This window comes from Monodelphis domestica, chromosome 5 (assembly GCF_027887165.1).
Source record: "Monodelphis domestica isolate mMonDom1 chromosome 5, mMonDom1.pri, whole genome shotgun sequence".
Classification (NCBI taxonomy): Eukaryota; Metazoa; Chordata; class Mammalia; order Didelphimorphia; family Didelphidae; genus Monodelphis; species Monodelphis domestica.
The window spans coordinates 60092527-60116535 of NC_077231.1; the positions used below are offsets into that span (position 1 = coordinate 60092527).

At 34.5% G+C, this 24009-nt stretch overlaps 1 protein-coding gene across 1 annotated transcript in view; it reads left to right on the top strand.

Annotated features, from left to right (window-relative positions):
- The window catches only part of PTPRQ (protein tyrosine phosphatase receptor type Q), a 336616-nt gene that overhangs the window by 289299 nt on the left and 23308 nt on the right, over positions 1-24009 (top strand). The window contains 2 exon segments of the mRNA XM_056798554.1: positions 4020-4101; positions 16326-16416. Coding sequence (XP_056654532.1) covers positions 4020-4101; positions 16326-16416 — 173 coding nt within the window.

A 24009-nucleotide genomic window follows, 5' to 3' on the forward strand; every position in this document is an offset into this window, starting at 1 on the left:
CACTGCCTAACTTGTAAAATTGGTCTCTAGTACCAGGAATACTAGATGTAGATTTCAATTGGAATTTTGAAATCACCTAGGTCAACCCTACATTTTTCAGATAAAGAAACTGAGGTTTGAAGAAGTTTTAATTTAACTAATTTGCCCAACACCCATAGATAGTAAGGCTAAGAAATGAGAATTGAGCTGAAGTTTTCTGGCATCAAATCAGGTACTACTTCCACTGAACTATGTTGCCTCTCAAAAGTTAGATAGTTCTTCTAGGTGGAATGAAACCAGTAACCTAAAGCTTCCCACTAATGTTTTAACTTTAAAATCTTGTTTTGGTTCCTAATCATGGCAGAAAGATTTGTGTGGTCCTCAAAGGTTATGCCAATGTAACCCAAGATCTGATAGGAGGGACCAAACTGAAAAATATTGACCTGGGTAAAAGGGAAGATTGTGGTCTGCCCATTTGTTACCCTTTACTATAAATGTCTGGCTGGACTACCTCCCTTTTGGTATTCCTTCATGACAATATGAAGAATGCACATTTGTAGTTGTGACCCCAGGAAAAAAAAAGAATCCAAAGTGGTACATGTGTTATTCTTTTTTTGGTTGTAATGGAAAGAATGATAAAGATCAGAAAATGAAATATAATTAAATGGTCTTAAGTAACATGCTAATGCTCACTTTCATGATAAAAATAACATATCAAAGAAGAGGATATATAGGTTTCTGTGACAGAGACAAATGTGATAAAAATGAATGCAACTCATTTAATTTCTCAAGGTATTACTAATAGAAAAAAAATAAATTTACATGGAGGATACTGTGAATTTTTAAAGAAGTGTTTGCTTGCTCCCAGGTCAACAGTTCTGAAATTTGATGCTGTTAATTTGGTCACAAGTCTTGACAAGAAGCAACCTCTAGAATTCAATTTGGTTTCGTCTTTGGTTTCGTCTTCATGCTAACCACCTACTTTTGTCAATCTGACTGTCAATAACAAGATAGTCTTAGTAAGTTTCCTCTTTTAGTCTCATATTGGACTAAATTATTTAACAGAAGCTTCTGAATGTTCAAAAAAAGCTAAGGTGATCAATGGATGTGCATTCCTTCCTTCCACCATTGTATCAATGCCCCTTCTACTTATGATTATATTTTATTGTACTTCAATGTTTAGTCCTTCATTTCCCTCCTTCAGCTTAGCTTCTTTATATCTTCCATGTTCAGAAATTATGTGGCCAAGCAATAGTAAGTTCAATTTCCAAAAAACAAAGTTGGAAAATATTTAATAGTGTGTTTTATTGTTAACATCAGCAAAGTCCTAAAAGTTATTATATGGTTAAGGAATATGGTGATTAGTCCATTATCATTTGTGCTACATATAGTAGAAAACATTGCATAGTGTCTTTAAGAATTTGCAAAAGAAAAAGAAAAGAGAGTAAGGAAAATCAAGGAAGTTGCATATTAACATTACTTTAGAGAGTTCTTCCTACCAAGAACAACAAGATCCTGCTTTAGGTGTGATCACATCTTTTTAGAAAGAAAGACAGAAAGAGAGAGAGAGAAAATCTGCTTTTGTGAGTGGATTTAAGTACTTCACCATGCTTTCCCCTTCCTCTGTTTTTCTTTCACCATCCATATGTGGACTTTTCCATACTTTGTCTTTTCAAGATACTAGGTTGTAATGAATTTAATCCCTAAAAACAACAACAACAAAAAAGATTTTCTTGAATTGTTTTAAAGTATGTTCTTTATATTAATTAATCTGAAAACTATCAAAATAAAATCTACCTTGTTCCAATTGATTGAAAAGTCTGTTCTTTCTCATGTTACTTTTTCTTGTTCTCCCTTCTTCAAAGGGTTCTTATAGATTCCCACTGAATTTTCTAACAAAGATTTTAAGTTTATTTATATAATTTATATCACCAACTTCAACTCCCCTCCCCACATATGTTTTACTCATCTTTCTAATATAAGGAGATAGAACTCATAAACTCCTTTGTTTTAACACCTCACCCTTATCCCTCCTTTTTTCATCATTCATTATGTCATTTTTGAAAACCATTTTTTCTTTTGCTTAAATATCTCAAAATTAATATTACCTTGAATCACAGGTAACCAATCTCAATGAAGCATTGTCAAGAAACATAGTAAAAAATCATAGATGTTCAAAATGGAAAATATGAAGAAATAGCTCAATATTTTTATTTATTTTCAATATTTATTTTTTAAAAATCGAATTCCAATTTCTCTCCCCAATGTCTTTCTCCCCACTATTTTGAGAAGACAAGCAATATGATGTCATTTATACATGTGAAGTCATCCAAAACATATTTCCCTACCACCCATGTTGCATAAAAAAGAAGAAAAAGCAAAATAAAATAAAATAAAGAAATAAAAAATGTTTTAATCAGCCCTGATGAGTTCATCAGATCTCTCATTTTTCATCATGAGATCTTCTGAATTATTTTGGATCATTATATTAGTCAGAGTAGCAAGTGTCTCTCTGATGATGATTATTACAATATTGCTGATACTGTAAACAATGCCTTCTTGGTTCCCTTCACTTCACTTTGTATCAGTTCATATAAGTCTTCTCAGGTTTTTCTGAAACCATCCTGCTTGTCATTTCTTCTAGCAGAATAGAAACAGTTATATGGTAATCTGTTTTATTTCATTAGATTTTGGTTGTTCTTTGCAGTGTTCAACACATTATGCATGATTAAATGTGTTAATGAGTGAAACCTTGATGTATATGGTATAAGTTCATATTTTATATTGGCTATAATTTTAAGTTTTTAAGTATGAAAGTATAACACATTTGACAAACATAATATGGTGAGTTACTTGTGCGTGTTTGTGTGGGTGTGAATTTGTTGAACCAGTAAATTAAGTCCAATGTACAAATCAAATAGGATTAAGGCATATGATGGAATTTTTCTTGAAAACATTCTTTCTAGTGCCTACTTTCCCTGAGATAAAAATAGGGCATTTAAAAGCCCACAATGTCTCCTTTTTGCCCCTAGATACTATAATTCTGTGAAACTGTTAAATGAAGTATTCTAGAAAAATTTATTAAAGGCCTAAGAACCTCAGGTGATAATTAGGAAATGGAAATAACTCCATGAACATTTTGAAAGAGAATTAAGGAAAAGAATCATATGATAGAATGTCAGGCACAATACTCTACATTTTCAAATGCTACCAACATTTGGGATCCTTCGTGTGTTTCCAGTTGGCATCTAGAACTCTGTCAAGATGCACCATGTTATCTAACGTTCAATACATCTAACACAATCTCTGTTACAGGTTACTTAGTTATAGAAAATCCATCAAGTAAGTTGATTCAAGATTTTCTTTTTAATGTTGACTGTAGATTAACTGGCTTGATGAATCTTGATGTGTGGTTCCTCTTTGTATGTTTATTACAAAAACCTCCAAGCTGGATATAAATCATAAAAGCATGACTAATTGCATGGTAACTGGAGAAATGCTTTCTCTCTCTCTGGGGTGAAGTCTGCATGTCTGTGTTTTAGCTTGGGAAGTAATACAGGGCTATTTAAACTCCTTGGGGTTTAAAATCCATGTCATTATGAGAATGAGGTCACTGCAATATTTTATATCTTCTAAAACCTTGTAATATATAAAATGTTTTCTGAGTGACAAAGAGGTATTATGTACTTTAGAATGCAATGATAACTTTATGCACTTTTTCTGACTTACCAAACTTAGATTGGAATGAAAATTAAATTGTTAATCCCAAATCGCTTTCAAACAAACTCTCACTGACATTTGTTTTATACCATGAAAGCTCAGAAATTGGACCATCATTAAAGGAAAATGAAAGGCTCTTTATTGGTAAAGAGAATTGAATGGCATGTAAAAGTCCAGGCTGCTTGAGATCTTTAGAAACCTTGGATTTTGAATGTCTATTTTCTCAAATTCTCAAGCAGCATGCACATGCCTGTACCTAAAGGAGAATGCATTTTTAAAAACCTAACATTCTTCCATGTTCTCTCTTTTTCTGCTTTGAGGCCAATAAGCAAGAAAGCTTTCCTGCAACATGTCGAAGAGCTCTGCACAAACAACAACCTAAAGTTTGAAGAAGAATTTTCGGTATGTTACTAGCAGTTGTCACAACATTGTGAGACCTCCAGTCGTTTCATGTGTCACATTTCATGTCCATTTTAAACAGGCAAGGCCATGAAGGACTCTGGCCTTGATAATCAATACCCAATTACCAGGTTGATTGTTTAGATAGTAATGCTACACTCATTTGGTTCGTGGGGGCTTTAATGCAACCTGATCAGAACTCTTCACCTAGTGTCAGGAAAAAAGTGATTTTCTTTGGATCTTCCTCCACTGGAAGGAGAAGCTCCCTTCTCTTCTTCTCATTCCTTCCATCAAAATCAAGGCTCCATTCTTGAGTCGCATGGTCACTATCTTGGTCTAGCATGGGTAGAGCTCACAATTCTGAATTAAATTCTATGCTTAATCCTTGGAATTGAGAGAGTGACTCTTTGACATAGAAAATCTGCTTTTTATTTGCCTTTGCAGTTTGTAAGGATAGTAGAGGTCCACCAGAAAACACAATTTGACACACCATTTTCTCAGAAATGGGTGAACGTAGAATTATTTAATCCAAATTTGTGTTGAGAAGGAATTGGTTTCCAATGGTTCTATTCGACTAAAAGGCTTATCCTATGTTCTGATTAGTGAAAATAATGAATCCTGAGACCTGTGAAGTAGTCACATGATTCAAATTTGTGCTGCATATTTCCATTACTCTGGAACCAATGACCATCTTTTACATAATTATAACTCAAAATAGTACAAATTCAATTTTATGTTTTAATTTTCTGTATTTTATTCATGGCCTTACTTAAAGTTTAGGGGGAGAAGAAAAAAGAAAAAGCAACTTGGAGGAAAAAATATTTTTCAAAGTTAACATAGAAGTTTCATTCAACAAACTGTTAGACATTTCTTATTAATACATTTAGAGCTTGTGTGTATTTTTTATTCTCCTTTGCACTTAAACTACTTTGAAATTGAGACTGTGTTTGGGTATATTTAGATGTCTAATCTGTTGGTTATTTGGCCTTTTAAAAGGCTTTTTCTAACATACATGCTTGTTTTATATGACAGAAATAATTTTCCAATCCATTCCCCTAAAACTTCATTTTTGATTTATCAGATGTTTGAACTTATGAAAATATGAACCAAAGTACTTATATAGACTAGATTATAATATTTCAGTCTCTCAGGGAATAATAACAAAAATGTGAGAAGATTAATGATGTTTCCTACAGCTTTTTGGTTATGCTAGTTAAGTAATATTGGTCTGGACTTAATAAAACCAATGGTACCATAAAATTCTTCCGAGCAGTAATGGAGGAAAGACGTTTTTTCTTTAAAGAGCAGAAGTATAATTTCACTAGAACAGGAGCGATTATAATTAAATTATGCATGACTGAGTAGATGGAAAAATTACCTCGCCATAAAGTTTTACATTTTGTGTTTCATATTGGGAAAGTTTCTAGTTTTACCTTATTTTTTAAAGGACTATATGTTTCAAAACATTTTCTTGGAGTAGGTCACTGATATGATGTACTTGCAAGGTTTATTTCTAAATTCTTAGCAAGCATTTATTTTCACAGATTTTATAAGATAAACAAGTACACAACATTGACCTCTTTTAAATGATCCCTTATTTGTTATATTTTTTATAAATGATACCATTCTTAATTATGTTACAAATTTTGTGGCACACAAAATTGAATTATATTAATGCAGTTTTATATTGCCTTCCTTTTTAAAATAACATATTAAAGACATTCATGAACCTAAAATGATATTACAGACAACCAAACTTTCTCATTATAATGAATTTATTTAATAGTTTTATTGATCATATATGATATAAGGAGGTCATATCATGTTGAGCAATTGAATTGCATTTATATAATTAGGTACCAATTTGTACATATAACAATTCCTATGAGGTGACCCCTGTGTATTTGAAATTGTACTATTTCAAGTTATAATTAGGTAAAAATATGGTAACTGGTTCCAGTGCAATGGAAATATTCAAGAAAAATTTGAATTATTGACTGCTTCACAAAACTCAGGGATTCATTATTTGCACTAATCAGGACATAGCCATAAACCTGTTTGACAAAAATGGTGGAAACCAATCCCTTCTCAAAACAAATCATAATTAACCAAATTTATTCTACATTCACAAGTTTGCCACAAATCTAATTTGCCACAAATCTTCTTTGGGGATCGAATGGTTAGAAGTCAGCATAGGAACATTAAATTATCTTACATATTAATTTGACTTAATTGGGTTTAATCAGCCTGATAAGCTGTGTGTTCAGAATTCAGACCTATTTTCTACCTAAAAGAACAATTCAGGCAGGCAGGCAATCAACAAGCAGTTGTTAATGTCTTACTTTGCTCCAGGTCCCTCTTTCTCTGTCCTTCAGGGTCTCCATTTACAAGACCAACATGATGGTATTTGATATCCTATTGCCCAAGTTATTGTGAGAATAATAGACCTTAGTATATTAATTGATCTGTGATTTTACTGACATCACTTTTTCTCTATCAGTGAACATCTCAACTCTTCCATACACCTTCTTACTATTTTTTCTATATTCTCTCCATAAATTCAGTTTAGAGAAATCATTCAACTAGCTTTCCTCTTCAGTGTTTTTTAAAATTTTATTTAATTTTCAATTTTACGTTCTCTCTCTTCTTCCTCCCTCCCCCTTTCATTCAGAAGACGAGAAAAATGAAGAACAGTATAAATAGGTATAGTGATACAAATAAATTCTCACATTAGGCAGATAGGAAGAAAGGAGAGAGACAGACAGACAGAGACAGAGAGACAGAGAGGCAGACAGATATAGAAACAGAGAGACAGAAAGACAGTGAGAGACAGACAGAGACTGAGACAGAGATAGAGAGAAACAGAGACAGAGTGAGAAACAGAGAGACAGAGACAGAGAGACAGACAAAGATAGAGAAACAGACAGAGACAGAGAGACAGAGTGGCAGAGGTAGAGACAGAGACAAGAAAATAAGTTTCAAGCTGAGGTCAGAATCCAATTCTCTACGTGGAGGTAGATGGCATGTTTCACCATGATACCCTTGCAATTATAGTTGGTCATTGTGTTAATCAGAGTTCCTGTCTTTAAAAGTTGATTATTTTACAATATGTTTGTTAATGTATAAATTGCTCTCTTAGTTCTGTTCACTTCACTTTTGTATCAATTTATACAAGGCTTTTTAAAGAGACATTTTTATTCCATTAAGCATATCCCAATGATTATAAACAAATTTTTAACAATTTTTCAAAAGAGTTCTAAATTTTCTTCCCTCCTCCACTCTTAAGAAGGCAAACAATATGATATTGATAATACATGTAAAATCATGCAAACATGTTTCCATATTAGAACTAGGCAAAAGAAGACACACACAACAAAACAAGAAAAATAAAGTGTGCAGCTGGGTAGCTCAGTGGATTGAGAGCCAGACCTATAGACAGGAGGTCCTGGGTCCAAATCTGGTCTCAGACACTCCCTAGCCATGTGATCCTGGGCAAGTCAATTGCCTAGCCCTTACTGCTCTTGTGCATTGGAACCAATACACAGGATTGATTCTAAGACAGAAAGTAAGGGTTTTTTAAAAAGGAAGGAAGGAAAAATATTTATTTATACTCAGTTCATTAGTTCTCTCTCTGGAAGTGGGCAGCATTGTTCATCGTGGGTCCTTTGGAATTATCTTAGATCATTTCATTAAGTTGCTACTGTGTATGATACTCTTCTGGTTCTGTTCTGTTCTGTCACTTTGCTTTGCATCTGTTCATATAACTTATCACAGGTATTTTGAAACCATTCTGCTCATCATTTCTTATAGCACAGTGGTTGGTATTCCATCACAATCATATACCACATGTTCAGCCATTCACCAGTGGACATGCATCCCCTAAATTTTCAATACTTTGCTCCCATGAAAAGAGGTGCTCTAAATACTTTGGCACTTGTGAGTACTTATATGCAGCAACATTAGTACTGCCACATATTCCAGGACTGTCACTCCGAGTGGAACCTTAAATCTCATAACTTTCTGGTCCTCCATTCATTCAACTATAAAATGAGGGGGATTAGATAAGATGACTACTAAGGATTATTACTCATGGGTCTCTTTCTATGGCCAATGAAAACATCTCCAGGCCTTATCATTTTTTGATGTCAGTATTGCCTTTGTCTGTCTGCAAATTCACCAGAGGATGAATTAACTAGTTAATTAAGAATACAATTATTGAGGGTAGCAAGGTGTCTCAGTGGATTGAGAGGCAGACCTGGAGACAGGAGGTATTTCCCTTTGAAAGTTTCTCAGGACAGCACTGTGTTCCTCTATTAAAATTTCTTTTAATCCAATGATGTTTTAGGACAATGAAACATTCTGTGATGGTACTCTGGGTCCACACATCAGCTAATGAAAGAAATAGATTGTACAATTAAAAAAAATCTGACTTCAGACACTTTCTAGCTGTGTAACCCTGGGCAAGTCACTTAACTCCTATTGCCTAGCCCTTAATACTTTTCTGCCTTGGAACCAATGCCCAATATTGATTCTAAGGTGGAAGGAAAGGGTTTTTGTTTGGGGAGAAAGGATGATTTATTAAGCATTTACTATATGTAAAACATTTTGCTAAGTACCAGGGATGCAAATTGAAAAGTGAGGTTCCTGACTTTAAGGAATTTACAATCTAATGGAGAATACAATATATGGAGAAAGTTTAAGCAACAAGGCTTAGTGTATGCCAGCATCATAAATGGAAATACATCTTTCTTAATGCAATTTCTATGAAACCATACTGGTGGGGGCAGCTAGGTAGCACAATGGATAGAGCATCAGACCTGGAATCAGAAGGACCGGAGTTCAAATCTAACTCTCATCAAGTTACTTAACCCCAACTGCCTAGCCCTTATCAATCTTCTGCCTTAGAATAGATACAACAGAAGGTAAAGGTTAAAAAAAAATACATTGATTTCTGATGTTGAACCATATGACATCTACCTATAATGCTAAAGCTCTCCTGTTGTCCTTTTAATATCTCATTGTTACCAATGTAGGAAGGAAATAAGTATTTATTAATCAACCACTGTGTGCTAGTTATTGGACTAAAGGCTTTATAAAAAATATAAATCATTTGACAGTCACAATAACCTGAAAGGTAAAGATACTATCAGTATCTTCATTTTACCATTGGGGAAACCAAGACAAGCAGAAGTTAAATGATTTGCCTGATCACATAGCTAGTAAATATCCAGGTTCCGTACTCTATCCACTCTGCCACCGAGCTATGTAATAACTAGTGTGAAGACAATCCTCTTTCATTCATATTCTATACCAGACTCATTGCTTTTTTTGCTCTTTTTTTACTCTATTTTTTTACTACTTTTACTCTATTTCTCACCCATAAATCATGATTCACAATGTGAAACAACCTACTTAAATCCAACGTGTACCATTCTTTAGGTCACCTATAATTTTAATTCTGCAAATATTCCATGGATTTGTGACCACACAGGATGCTTCACTATGGAAATTCCCCTCTTTATAGTTTTATCTATGAACGAATGTTCTTGAGGTGATCTGGCTCTCACACAAAACTCTCCATAGACTTTGTTTTTCAGTTTGTAGGTATGTATGTGTTTTACACTGATACTACTCAAAATGCTACATCAGTTCTCTTCTTTTTTTTCAAAAGAGCTTATTTTTAAACATCAGTTTTTCCTTGACTTCCATCTCTCTTCACTTGGTAAGGAGATTTAAGGGCTTGTTATTTAAGGCATCATCTGGAATTTTTTCATCTTCCTTGGTGGGGATCATTTCAAATTGGGTAAATTTAATAATCTAATAAATAATAAATCTAATAAATAATGGTAATGAAAATTAAATTATTTTCTGATTTCCTAAAGGTATTAGTTTTTAGGTGTTTTTTAAAATATGTTGGGTTATAACTGCTATAATTGCACAAGCTTATCTTCTCAACTTTAACCATTATTTTGTATTTTCTTTATCTTTTATATTTGATTTATAACCCTCTTTGGGAGACTGACAATACACAAGTAGTCAATTCAGAATGACCACTCTAACTGAATCCTTGTCTTTCCTACTTGTTAAGAGAGGCAGTATGCTTTAATGGATGCAACACAGGAAGCATAAAGCATTAAATTGAAGATAAAGCAGAAACAAGGGAGCTGACTTCAAATTGTCTGTTATTATCTGCATGATCTTTGCCAAATGGCCATTTCAAAGAACCTCTCTTTCTTCATCTATACACTGAGGAACATAGATTCAATGACCTCTTGAGTTTTCGATGGTTTGAAATTAGAGATCCAAAGATATATTCAAATTAATTATTGTGATATTGAATGCTAGCCATGTCTAGAACCTTCTGACTTCTTGAAGAATAATGTAGGTTTGGGGTAATTATGACCTTTTAACGTCTTTCGTTTCTTCATTCTGTACCTTATTACTTTATCACAGTTTTCATTGCACTCCCTGTTTGTCCTCCCACTGAGATTATTAAATGTCAAAAATATATGTTGACCTAATTTGAAGAATTTTTAAAGTTTTCCATAAATATATATATATATGAATTCCTTTGTTCCCTGCAAAGGACATTGGTATATAGACTATGAATGCCACATTGTTCTCTCTTCTTAACCTCATCATGAAGAATGTAAATTTAGAAGACCAAGAAGACCAAGCCAAGGTGGTTTCATATTGCCTTTGGGCATACAATGAACCAACTTAATCCCACCTCTCTAAGGGGAATTTTTGTGCCATTTAGCTGCACTTTCTTCATAACCGTTACTTTTTGGGCAAAGATTGAATATTAAGAATATCACTAATCAATTAATCAACTAATCATCTGTTATAGAAGTCTAGATAACATGTATAGCCCATTGAAAAATCATTATGTTCTATATAAAATTTAGCTATTGTTATTATTAAGGATAATAAAAAAGTGAGGCAATTCCTTACCTAAAGGATCTTACAAAAAACCAGGGAGATGCATTCATCTACAAGTATTTATTAAGTTCTTGTAATGGAGAAGGTGGGTGGTGCAGCAGATCAAGTTCTTGGCCTGAGGTGAGGAAGAACTGTGTTCAAATCAGTCTTTAGACATTTACTAATTGTATAACCTTTACCAAGTCAGCCAACCATTTTTGCCTCAGTTTTCTCATCTGTAAAATGAACTGGAGAAGGAAATGGTAAATGACTACAGTTTCTTTGCCAAGAAAATCCTAAATGGGGTCATGAAGAATAAGACATGACTAAAATGATTCAACAGCAACAATATTTAATCACCCTGGAAAAGATAGACTGGGGTCAAGATTGGGGAGGCTATTGAATGACAAACTGAAAATTTTGTCATAATCCCAAATATAAAAAGAAAACACTGGAGTTTACTGAGCAAAGAATTGATATGGCCAGACCTGCATTTGAAGAATAGTTTAATTATTGATTAATCTAAAAACTGTGTGATTCTTAGCACCTTCTGACTCAATTTCTTGCAACATTTGCTACCATTATAAAGCAGGAGGGACCCATACAAGTCTGATGGTTATTTTATATTATCATATCTCTCATGGATTGCCAGGGTCATTTGATAAGTCTCTCCACAATTAGCTAAACCAGTCCCTGGGCAAAAAAATAACACAACCAATCTCTTACTACTCACCTTAAAACTAGACTTTCCATTTTAGTAGAATCTGCAATAGTTTTTCCTCTGTAGGTACAACCTTTGGGAGTAAAGTATCATTTCCAAATGATGGCATCACCTGGAATATTTTCATCCCCTTTGGTGTAGACCATTTTATATTAGTTGATCTTTTCTGATAAATAATGGTAGTGGAAATTAAGCTATTTTGTCCATTTTCTATTTTTCATGGTTATTTAGGGTTTTTTTTTAGTATTTTTTAATATGCTGGGCTGGCACTGCTGTTATTGCTCAAATATTTTTTTCAATTTTTTCCCCTTTATTTTGTTTCATCATTGATTTTTTTTGGCCATATTTTGGATTCTGGCAAAACACAAATGGGAAATTCAGAATGATTGCTTTATCTGAATCCTTTTCTTCCCGCTTGTTAGAAGTAGGTCTTTCAAAGAGGCAGATATTCCAAATCCTAAGAGAATAGAAACAACAGGGGGGAAAGTCAACCTTTTCTTCTTCTTTTTTCCAACCTTCTACCTCCCGTATCTTACTTTCAATGACCAAACCAAAGATTACCTACCCTCAATGACTCTTCACCTCAATGTTTCCTTTTTTCTTTTTTTCAGTTTCTCCACATGTCTCATGTGAGTTGACTGTTCTATTTAAAGTGGAATGGCAAAGCTTACTCACACTCCACTAATTTCAAGGTTCAAAATTCCACCCCTACACACACGCACACACACAGTTCTAATCTTTTTGTGGCATTTGACACTATAATTGCCTATTAGTTGATTTTTTCCACTGACATCTATACAAATGTACTTTCTTATTCTTCTCCTACCTCACTGACTATTCTTTCAATATCTCCTTGGCTAGTCTATCTTTATTCTGACACCACAATGTGTTGGCATCCCCACAAGGACCTACCTCTAGTCCTCTTCTTTCCCTATTGTGACAAGGAAATCACTTTAAAGACTGATATATATTAATTTAAGGTCGCCAAGGAATTCAGCTATGTAATTCCTAAATGAAACTCAAGTCAGCAGTCAACCTTTTATGGAGTTTTTAATTACAAACAGGAGGAAGAAAGGTATTAGAGATAAAGAGAGAGAGAGAGAGAAAGGGGAGAGAAGGGAATAGGGCTTAAATACCCCCTCTGTTTAGGCTGGGCCAAAAGGCCCAAGCCCTTAGATAGCTGGGGCAAAGAAAAGAGATCAGTCTCTATCACTCACGTGACCAAAATGGAGAAACAGTCTCAGGGGCCTCCACCTCCAGCTTCCTTCAGAGCAAGCTTCTCAGAGCACAAGCTCTCAGAGCAAAACCTCTCCAACCACCCCCCAGTCCTCAGACCCTGCTATCTTTAAGGAAAACATCCAAGTTCCCTCCCCTCAGTTCTCACATCTACCAATCACTTTCCATGTCTTCCCTGTGCCAATGGTGGCTCTAGCTTAACCCAGGACCGCCCAGAGGACTGTGGCTTTGCACATGTCTGTTGAAGGTCATATTCTCAAATAATTAAATCTTGATCCTTTGCTGCAGCCCTTCCTAAATCCTGTTACCCTGAGCAGGGTGGAGATTGGAAGTTCCAAGACCTGGTTCTGTCATTCCAAGTATCTCCATTGTATCAATTCTAAAATCAATCATGACTCAAAGAACTTCCTGTTCTATGCTTAAGCATAGGTCAAAGCCCTTTCCATTGTTCAGCAAAAGGTTTCTGTCCTAAAGTAATCTTAAGTAGGGAGGAGAAGGACCCTCCCATGCCAAGGGGGTTCACATTCCAATAGACTATCAGTAGGAAATTTTTCAAGTATTAAATTTCCCAATGGTGAAATTTCCAACATTTATAAGTCTAAGAAATTTTAAGGTTTGCACTATATACAGTGTGCCCCAAAATTCTTAGTGTAATTTCAATCTTTATTAACTTAAAACTACACTAAAGTTTTCACAATACATTATATTTCCTTCCTTGGCATTCCCTTCACCTGCCATGGCTATGTCTCTAAAGATGATCTCTCCTGAGCTACCTACTTCATCTCTACTAGGAAATTCCTCCCAAATCCTAGAATTGTCTTTGACTCCTATCCTTATTTCTTAAATCCAATTAATTTCTAAGTCTTTTATTTAATGTCATGATATTTCTTAAATCTTTCTTTCATTTTCACTGCCTCCTTCACGTTATTACATCATGCTAGGACCATAAAGATATCTTCCTAACTAGACTACCTGCTTCATTTCTCTCTTTTTTTCCTTCACACCATTTTCAAGATAATCTTTCCATAAATAAATAAAACTGATGCTATGAAACCACCCCCACCACTAAAATTATTTTCAGTAGATCTGGATTCAATTCCTAGCTCTGATACTTACCAGTTATCTGAACATGGATAAAACAATGCATGGCTCTTAGACTCAATTTCCTCATCTATAAAATGGGATGAATAATACTAGAATGACATGCCTTATTGGGGGGTATTGTAAGGCTAATGTTTTATTCATCCAATGTACGAAATATCTGTGAGTTATTATGGTAGACATCATCATTGCACACCTCTGCCCACAAAGTATTCAATGGGCCCATATTTCTCTAATAAATAAAAGTCAAATTTCAGTCTTGGAAATCATGTCCCCATACAATATGACTTCAATCTATCTTTAAATTTTAATTATCCTAAAAACTTTGATGAACCCATATTACGTCTTGCAGTTTCCTAACTTCTTTCTTTGCCCATTCATTTCCCTACACCATTTTTACCTGCTGAACCCATCCTGCAAAACTTAGTTCAAATTGATGATGTTTCCCTGATCCTTTAAGCCAGAAGTAAGATCTCCAATTTTTGAAGTATCAAAATACTTTGGTTTTTATTTGCTCTTTTACTCTCTAAAAGTAACACAATTTGTCTTGTACTTTAGTTGTTCATAGAATGCTTATCATTTCTACTAGAATCTAAGATTCACCCAAAAAACATGTTTTCTTTTTACTTTCTTTTTTATTTTATTTTATTTTTTTAAACCCTTTCCTTCCATCTTGGAATCAATACTGTGTATTGGTTCCAAGGCAGAAGAGTGGTAAGGGCTAGGCAATGGTGGTTGAGTGACTTGCCCAGGATCACACAGCTGGGAAGTGTCTGAGGCCAGATTTGAAGCTAGGACTTCCCATCTCTTCTTTTTACTTTCTTAATCCTTATTTATACACAGTAGGAACTCAATAAGTGCCAAATGAATAAATGAAAGAAAGAATGAATGAATATTAGTATAAGATCAAGGAAGGGAAGATTTGTGAATATAAATGATAATTAATGATAATGATGAGAAAGGACAAAAAAATCCTAAGTCAATCAATTTAAGATTGTGATACTTAAACTGTTCCATTGGAAGCATTTTAAAAAATCTGTATTAGAAGAAAAACAACTGCTTGATCACATGGGTCAATGGGGATATGATTGGGGATATAGACTCTAAGTGATCATCCTATTGCAAATATCAATAATATGGAAACAGGTCTTGATCAATGACACATGCAAGACCCAGTGTAATTGCATGTCAGCTACAGGAGGTGGGGAGGAAGGGAGGGAAAGAACATGAATCTTGTAACCATGTAAAAATATTCTAAATTAATTAATTAAATTAAATTTTCAAAATTAAAAAAATCTGTATTAGAAGAAAGTGCATCAATGGCCTCAGTTAATCATAAAATGTTCAGTAGGTTTGGCATGTGGCAAGTCTGAAAATTCTTAAATATTCCTTACTTTTCAATTATGAAAAGAATGCCTTGTTTCATATAAATTATAGTTTTGGATACCTTTCTTTTCTCAGGTCTTTATGTTAAACTTAGTAAACAAGGTCCTGATAAATTGTCATCACTTTTTTTTCCCCAAAAACCATTATTAAAATTGCAATCCCAAGTCAACATTGCTGAAATGATTAAAAAACTTACCATTTCACAGCAACTCCTGTTGAACAGCAACTCAAAAAAAAAAATCTCTGTGACCTTTGCCATCTTCTCTAACTGACCAATGGTATTACCACCAAACAGGCATGAAATCAGACTGCCTTGGGAGAAAAAACAAAAATAAATCACCAACTACCTTCCCTCCCACTGAGTGGACATTCGAGTTTTAAATAATTGTCGCTTGTCTCTTATCTGATAAAATACTTCGTAATCACCAGGCTCTGGAATAAGGCTCTTTGCAGCTATAAGAGTGGAAAAGCACATTATTCACAATGAAGTGGGACTTGCTAACACACGTACCTCATCACTTGGCTTCATGGAGACTCCAAACAAGCTCCCAGAAAGTGCTAGCCAGACTTTAGCCATGATTGTTAAGGTGAAAGTTCACATAAGCTCAGATTGTTCAACCTGACAGTGATCACTGCATCTTTGTCTCTGCCACTAACAATGTGACTTGGGTTAATAGGGAAGAAGGCATCTTTAGGGGATGCTTTCAGGAGTAGAGAGTGAGAACATGAGGTCCTTTGGTTGTAAAGAGAGCGTTATAGAAATGCCACTTAAAATGTGAGCCGATACCAGGTAAGTATTTGATGTTTTCTTGTTTATTCATTCATGAAATCAATAAAAACTTGTAATCATTATATTCTACAGGAGCTCCCTAAATTCCTCCAGGATCTTTCTTCTACTGATGCTGACCTGCCTTGGAACAGGGCAAAAAACCGCTTCCCAAACATAAAACCATGTAGGTGCATTTGTTAAGTTCCTGAATTTTGTTCTAAAATATTCTTAAAAAAATAATAAAACAACCCTAACCTCCTGTCTTAGTATTAATTTTAAGACAGAAGAGCAGCAAGGGCTACGCAATGGAGGTTAATTCACCTGTCCAGAGTCACACAGGTGGGAAGTAGATATGTGAGGTCACATTTGAACCCAAATCTATGCAAACTCCAGTCCTAGTGCTCTATCCACTGTGCTACCTTGCTACTCCTAAACAGTTTTTAAAACAGGGCTACTGTAGAATTCAGGTAAATTTTCTGAGCATTCTCCTTAATACATGTTGATTTGTTATATGTGCTTTGAGAGCTATTTATTTGGCAATAGTATGTTTCGCCATCAATGATTTTAAATGGCGTATCTTTGACTTCTATCTTTTTAAAGTGAAAGTTAATATACTGAAATGATTTTCAACTGGTTCATCGTGAACATTTATTATGCAGGTGCAAGAAACTATAGAAGTAGTAGTTTCTTAGCCTTGTAATTGACCCCAAGAAACTAACGTCTTTAACATTCTTTTCCAGACATTTTTCTCCAAACGAAAAGAGGTTGTAGGCTGATGTTTTTCCTTCTTGAGATTAAAATTCATGTGACATGTTTGCATATTGGTTTCCCCTAGGATTATAGCACTGTTTTCCTATAGATTTTCTAATATGTGTCGCATGATTTTTTTATTGAAGATCAGAGTGTATAAGGACTTAAAAAGCCAGGAAAGATTTTTATCAAAGGAGACAGCGGTTTGTAGTTCTCTAGTCAACACATCTTCATTTTTCACTTAATAACACAAGAAATTCCATTATTGTTTTAAGAATTAGCAATGATGTGGAAAGGAGAACAGAACATTCCTCAGTTAATAATAGCTATATTCTCTGATATTAACTTCATAACAGCTGTTTCTAGTCAAAGATTCTCTAATGTAAAGTACAAATCATAAAATCCTATTTGTGAAGCTTGGAAATTTTTCATTTTATTCAGAAGAACTATCTTAATTTACTTAGTAAAGTGAATGGTAAAAGCAAATAATTATTTTAAAATATTTTCTATATTTTAAGTGTACCTAAATTATTTTAATGATACTGGTCCATAGAATACAAATTGGGAGAAAGAATCAAATATAGGTTGCTTTGTTATTGTTAATATCATCTTTCTTCTCTCTTGGCTGGGATACTGCAAAGAAAAATGAGATTATTAACCTCATGTTTATACAACTACCTAGTTCAAAGTTAATTTATTTGAAAGCTCTATTATTTTTCCCTATATAGGCCACTAGTAATAATTTCCTCACTTGAAGAAGTAATTTGCCTGGTGTTCACATACTGTTATAGCCTTAAAATAATAAAACCAGTTTTATAAGAATAGACTTGATATGGACATAGGAATAACTTGGACATTCATAATATTTAATGCAACATGTTAATATTATGGTTTTGAGATGTTAGAATCAAATTTTAACACAAAATCAAAAATGTAAAGTCTTTCCTCCAACTATTATCTATTTCCATAATATAGTCTCTCTAAGCCTTAGTTTAATGACCTATAAAATGGGATAATAAGATTTTAATGGCCTACAATATAGGAATGTGGTGAGGAAAATATATAGCATACCTTGAAGTGCTATTAAACTGGGAGCTATTGTGTTTATTATGAGTTATAATTAGTAAGGGTATAGTATTGAGGCTCAATGACTTCTTCAGAACATCCAGTGATAGAATGATGAGTAGAATCCCCAGGTAAGAAAAGATAAAGTGATATTAGATGAAATATCTATTGAGTAAGATAAAAAAAGTATGTTGCAAATGAACATAATTGAATATATCATTTTAAAGGTTGTCAAGTATTAGAAGAAGCAATATATATATTACAAAGTTCTTCAGTCTTTCCAGAGTACTTCGTCTCTGTTTAACATACACTCTTTAGTCCCTGCTGATCCATTAGGCATTATAACAATAATAATTATTATTATTATAATAGCAACAATAAAAATATCTAACATTTATATCATGCTTTGTAGTATACAAATTCCTTATAAATATCTCATTTTATTCTCACAAAAACCCTAGAAAGAAAGTACTGTTATTCTTCCCTACTTTTACAGATGAAGAATTTTAGCACAAAAGGTTAAGTCACTTGACTAGGACTACATAGTTAATGTGAGACAGAATTTGAACTCAGGGCTTCTTGACTCCAGATCCACTCCTCTATTCTCTGAATCATCTAGTTGTAAGTAAAAACATGGAAAATTTCTAAAACTTATGTTTCCCTCAGAGAATAGCAGGTCTAATCTCTTTCTGACTGATTTTCAAAGGGAAAAAAAGCAATGTTTTCCCTTGAATTCCCAATTAAGGATTTGTTATCACATTTGATTTATAAACTATATATTATAGCTATTCAGTAAAAAGAATGATCTACTAAATAATGTCAGATTTTATAGTTATCTTTAAAATCCTTGCTTGGTTTTCAAGATGAACAAGAACAATCCACAAGCTCATAATACTCTTAATTTGGAAATAAGTAGCCTAACTTTCTCTTACTTATAAACCTACCTAAGATAACACCTTCATAGATTTACTTAAAAATGTGAGCCTCCCACTCCCCTTATGACAAAAGTTTGGCAATAGAACTATGTATACTCTATTTGCTTCAAGATGGACTGAACTTTGCTTGCTGCCCCTTGCCAATCCTATTCTTCTCTTATTGAAAGACAGTTCACTCTCCACTCACATGAGACATCTAAATATTCTCTCTCTCTCTCTCTCTCTCTCTCTCTCTCTCTCTCTCTCTCTCTCTCTCTCTCTCTCTCTCTCTTTTCCTTCTTCTCTACCTTTCTGGGAAAATCTTCAAATTATGATGAGTCTCTTTCCATAGATGTGGGTCAAATGATCCTCAGATCCAATATAAGCATTCAAGGTAATAAATGAACATGGATAAAGGACAGTCTTTATTTTCCCTCACAGAAAACACAAACCAGTAAGAGACTTACAAGAGTGTATGAATCAGTAGAAGCAGAAAAGTCATGAATCTCCCATAAGAGTCGTTTTTGGAAGGAATTGAACTCATAGTTGCCATCAGAATAACATGATGACATTCTGGTGAATTCCTAGATTTTTAAAAGGACTATATGAAATCTTCCAGGATTCATATTTTTCTACTGTTATTTGGACTTCTTCTTTGCCTAGACAAATAATTTGGAGTTGTTAGGCAGCCAGTCTCTTTCCCATTAAACACAGACTCTCCAATAACTCACTATAATAGTAAATGATAGCAAGGTCTAGGACTTTTTTCCCTTTCTCTCCATCACCCTCTCTCTACCTGACATTTTTTTAACCTTTGCTGCTTCTCTAGCTAAGGGCCATTCTTCTCCTTTCTTCAAGAGTTATGCTATTCAAGAACTATCCTTATTTTGATTATAAAATCCTATCTCTGACTCCTCAAACTTTGGGCTACCCTCAAAGCAATCCCCCAGTCTAACACTGGCCCAGAAATCTACCCTTTCAGGTAGAAAGCTAAATTGTGTTATCATATTGCCTATGAAGGGAAAATCCACCTTCTGAAAAGAATGTTAGGAGTTAGGAACACTTTCCAGGACCTTTTCTCTCATGGCACATAGGCAAGATGTCTAGCCCTGCCTGTTGCTTCTGTAGTTGCCCCAATTGCTGCCATCTCCTGGACATAGAAAGCCTATTGATAAGTCTCTAGCCCATGGTTACTGTCTCAGGAAATGTATAGTTCATTGATGTAATCCCCATGTGTTTCAGTCCAAAGGTAGATATTAATAGAGGATAAGGTATATATGGAGAAGAAGGTGAACAAGAGTATGTTTCCCCAAATAAACCTACTTTATTGCTCTCTGGAGGGTCCTCTGACTAGGATGTGATCAGAAGAAGAAAACAACCAGAGCAATCTCAGCCTCTTATAGTTCAATACAGAAGGGTGGCTCCTCCAAAATGAGTCCATCTTTCCCCAAAGCCCTTGCTATTAATTTTAGGGACACCTCTAATCACTGATACCCAACAGAAGCCATCCCATGGCCTCTTAATCCCCTGGCACCAGTGGGTTCACCCACCCCTCCAGGGAGAATATTTATGCATATCAGTTTGACTAGACAGTTATTCCTGTGTTAAATTCTGGTAGCACTACATGGTTTGCAAGGGGAACTACATATGTCCTTTCCTTTCATGAGAGACAGGATAAAATAATGGATGAAGAATTAGCTTAGGAATCAGGAAAACAGGGATGCAAATCCTGAATATGACATATGTTGGCTAACACCTTGGACAAATCACTTGACACCTCAATGTTCTAAAGAATATGGATTGCAGAGAAAGTGCTAACTTGTACCAGTAGAGATAGTTTCCTCCCCTGAGAGTTCCTTATTCCAAGGGAATCACAGATCTGGTTCCCATTCTTGTCGCATTTTATCTTCTGAGAGGGACTTAGTAGAAAGCACACTAAACGTTGAATCCAAAAAGCTAAATTTGAATCTTAAGTCAGATACTTACTAATCTTGGCTAGTCACTATTCCTATCTATGCTTCAGTTTACTCATCTATTAAATGAAGAGGTTATTACCTGAGAAATATAGATTACCCAAGGTTATATGGCCAGAAATCACACCTTTATCCTATTACTTGAAACCTTGTGATATTTCCACTATCTCACTACATCCCCCAAATAAGCCAATCACAATTTATTGTGTTATGATTTAAACTCCTTCACTGAGTTCATCATCAAGTCCAAATTCCTTCAGCTCCCCTCCATGATTCCCCAAAATTTCTCTAGTCACAATATGGTATAGTGGAAAAAGTAGTGAATCATAAATCAGGAGATGTGCTCAAATGATGACTCATCTGCTTGCTACCTATTTGACTCTGGGCAAGTCATTTAACCTCCAGATCTTAGTTTTTTGATCTGTAAAATGAAAGGATCAGACTAGATGATCTCTGGTGTCCTCTCCAGATCCAAATCTGTAATTCTTCCTCATTTCATGTTATTTGGAATAATATTTGATCCATTCAAGGTGTAGATAAAAATGTTAAGTAGCAGAGGGCAAAAAGCACAACCACTGGGGACAAAGTGGTATTGACTCATCATGACGCTATCTTGAGTCCAGTCATTCAACAAGTTTCTGTTTAAGTGTCACTTGATCAGATGTTCTAGAATCACAATAAATGATTTGCTTGTTTATGTATTTGTTTAACTGGCTCTTGTTACATGAACTCCATCCTTGGTCAGTCATTTTTATACTTCAAGTCGCTGGTCAGAAATATAAATCCTATTCTTAGATTCTATCTTCTTTGGCAAATGCTCACTTTTCAAATCCACCCTTCTCTTCTGAGTGCCCTAAAACTCAGCTAGGTGATACAATGGACTTAGGAAAACCCAAATTCATATTCAGAAGGCTCTGCCTCAACCATAAAATAGGAATAATAAAAGTCGCTATATCCCAGGATTATTGTGATGTAAAATGAGATAATATTTGTAGAGAACTGAAAGCCTTAAAGCACAGTCTCATTGGTAGTAATTATTATCATTGTTATTGTTGCCTTCCAGCAGTGGAAGTGACAAAAGCTCCGCTTGTACCCCCTGAGATCTTCATGTTGCTTTGTATGTTCTCAAAAATTATAGTTATGCTTTCTACGTCCATGCTAATGGTAGAAAGCAGTGTAATCCCTGTAAAGGAGAGCCTTTTAGTCTTTTCACTTTCTTCTTAGAGACAGCGGCCAAAGTGACGTTTGTGCGTAAGTAGCTGCTGAAATATATAAGAGTCTATGGAGCTGAAATACTAGTCTGTGGAACTGGAGAATCAGGTTTTAGATTTCAGAGTAGCAAATTAGTTCATGGAAGGGGAGGATAATTCTTGCAGGCCAAAGGGAGTAAGCCACTTTGTTGAAGTAACCCAAACACTGCTGAAGTTACATTCATTTTTTTAAATTACCATTTATTCTGAGAAGGAACTATGGCATTGTAGTCAGAGAATGAGCTTTTTAGTCTTCAAAATCTGACTGAGTTCTACTACAATCTCTCACATATATTAATGGCATTCCTATTGAGGTTACTGAATTTTAACATAATCAGGAAACTCTGTAAGATAAGTTTCCAAGAAGGTGCTTCCCTACATTGAGAGAAACCCTAGGAATAGTGTCTGCTTTATTTTCACTTCAATGTTCTCTAATTTCCCTTCTAACTCTCTAAGTGTGATCCCATGATATTAGTTATAAAATGAAAACAATATAAGTGCCTATTTAAATGAAAGAGTAAAGGTTCGTTCCATCTACAGCTCCTGACCTTCAACTGAAAAGTTGTTTATTTGCCCTGTTGGTGCAGTCCCAAGGTTCAAAAACAGGTTTCTCAAATGTTCTCTCTTCTTCATTTTGATTACATTTGCATATCTCTGTAAGGCATCACACTATACATGACAGGCTCATTAAATTTATTCTTCCCTCAAGTGCTAATAAAAATTCTTTCTCCTTCTAAAATATCATATTGCCACCAATTAATATTACTTTTTCCCTCCCAAACTGACCCCAAGCATATTATTTAGGGGTACACTTTTCACATGAATTTTGATGCCCAATTTCTATCCTGTTTAAGAGGGTACTGACATTAATTATGAACCCCTAGGAAAATCACCTCTCAGGAAATGATGTTCCCAAATCATCTGAGAGTATTAGACTAAGAACAAACATATGTAATTCACATGCTTGCTTTGAGGTACTGAACCATAAGACTTTGCTCTTAGAAATGCACATATTCAAATCTGGCCTCAGATACTTCCTAGCTGTGTGACCCTGGGCAAGTCACTTGACCCCCGTTGCCTAGCCCTTACCACTCTTCTGCCTTGGAACCAATACACAGTAATGATTACAAGATTGAAGGTAAGGGTTTAAAAAAAAAGAAATACACAATATTTTCCCATAGCCTTGAAAGCAAGATTTCAGTGTACAGTAGTCTGTGAAAGCGTTCCAATACCATGAAGGCTTAATTTCTTGTTTTATTCCAGACACTTGATGTGTTCTCTTCAGTAATTATAGTATTAAACAGAAATCCATTAAGATGTTTTTATTATCTAAGAATCCAAAAAAGGCCTTTTTCAGTCAAGTGGAATCTTTATCATAATAATTGCTGACATCTATTGGGTGTATTAAGTTTGCAAAGCACTTTATATGCATTACTACTTTTGAGACATGATACTGCACACAAGAATTAATATTTGTGCCATCCTTAAGTTAGGAACTAAAAGGTTTAGTAATATAATTTCATGGATGAGGAAACCGATACACAATAACTTGCCCATGATCATATAGTCCATAAATGTTGGAGGTAGAATTTGAACTCAAGACTTCCTAAAAGTCCAGGACTATTCACTTCACTCTGGTCCCTTTGACTGTAGTGATAGAAACACATCAGATTAAGTAACCAACTGAATGCATATATGTTTAAGCCTGTAGAAACATGTTACTTTCAAAGCTCTTTAGCATTAAAAATTACTGTAATTGAGTAATGGTTCTTAGTATGTTAGATCCTTTCTCATTTCCAGTTATGTATCAATACTGACAAAGTTT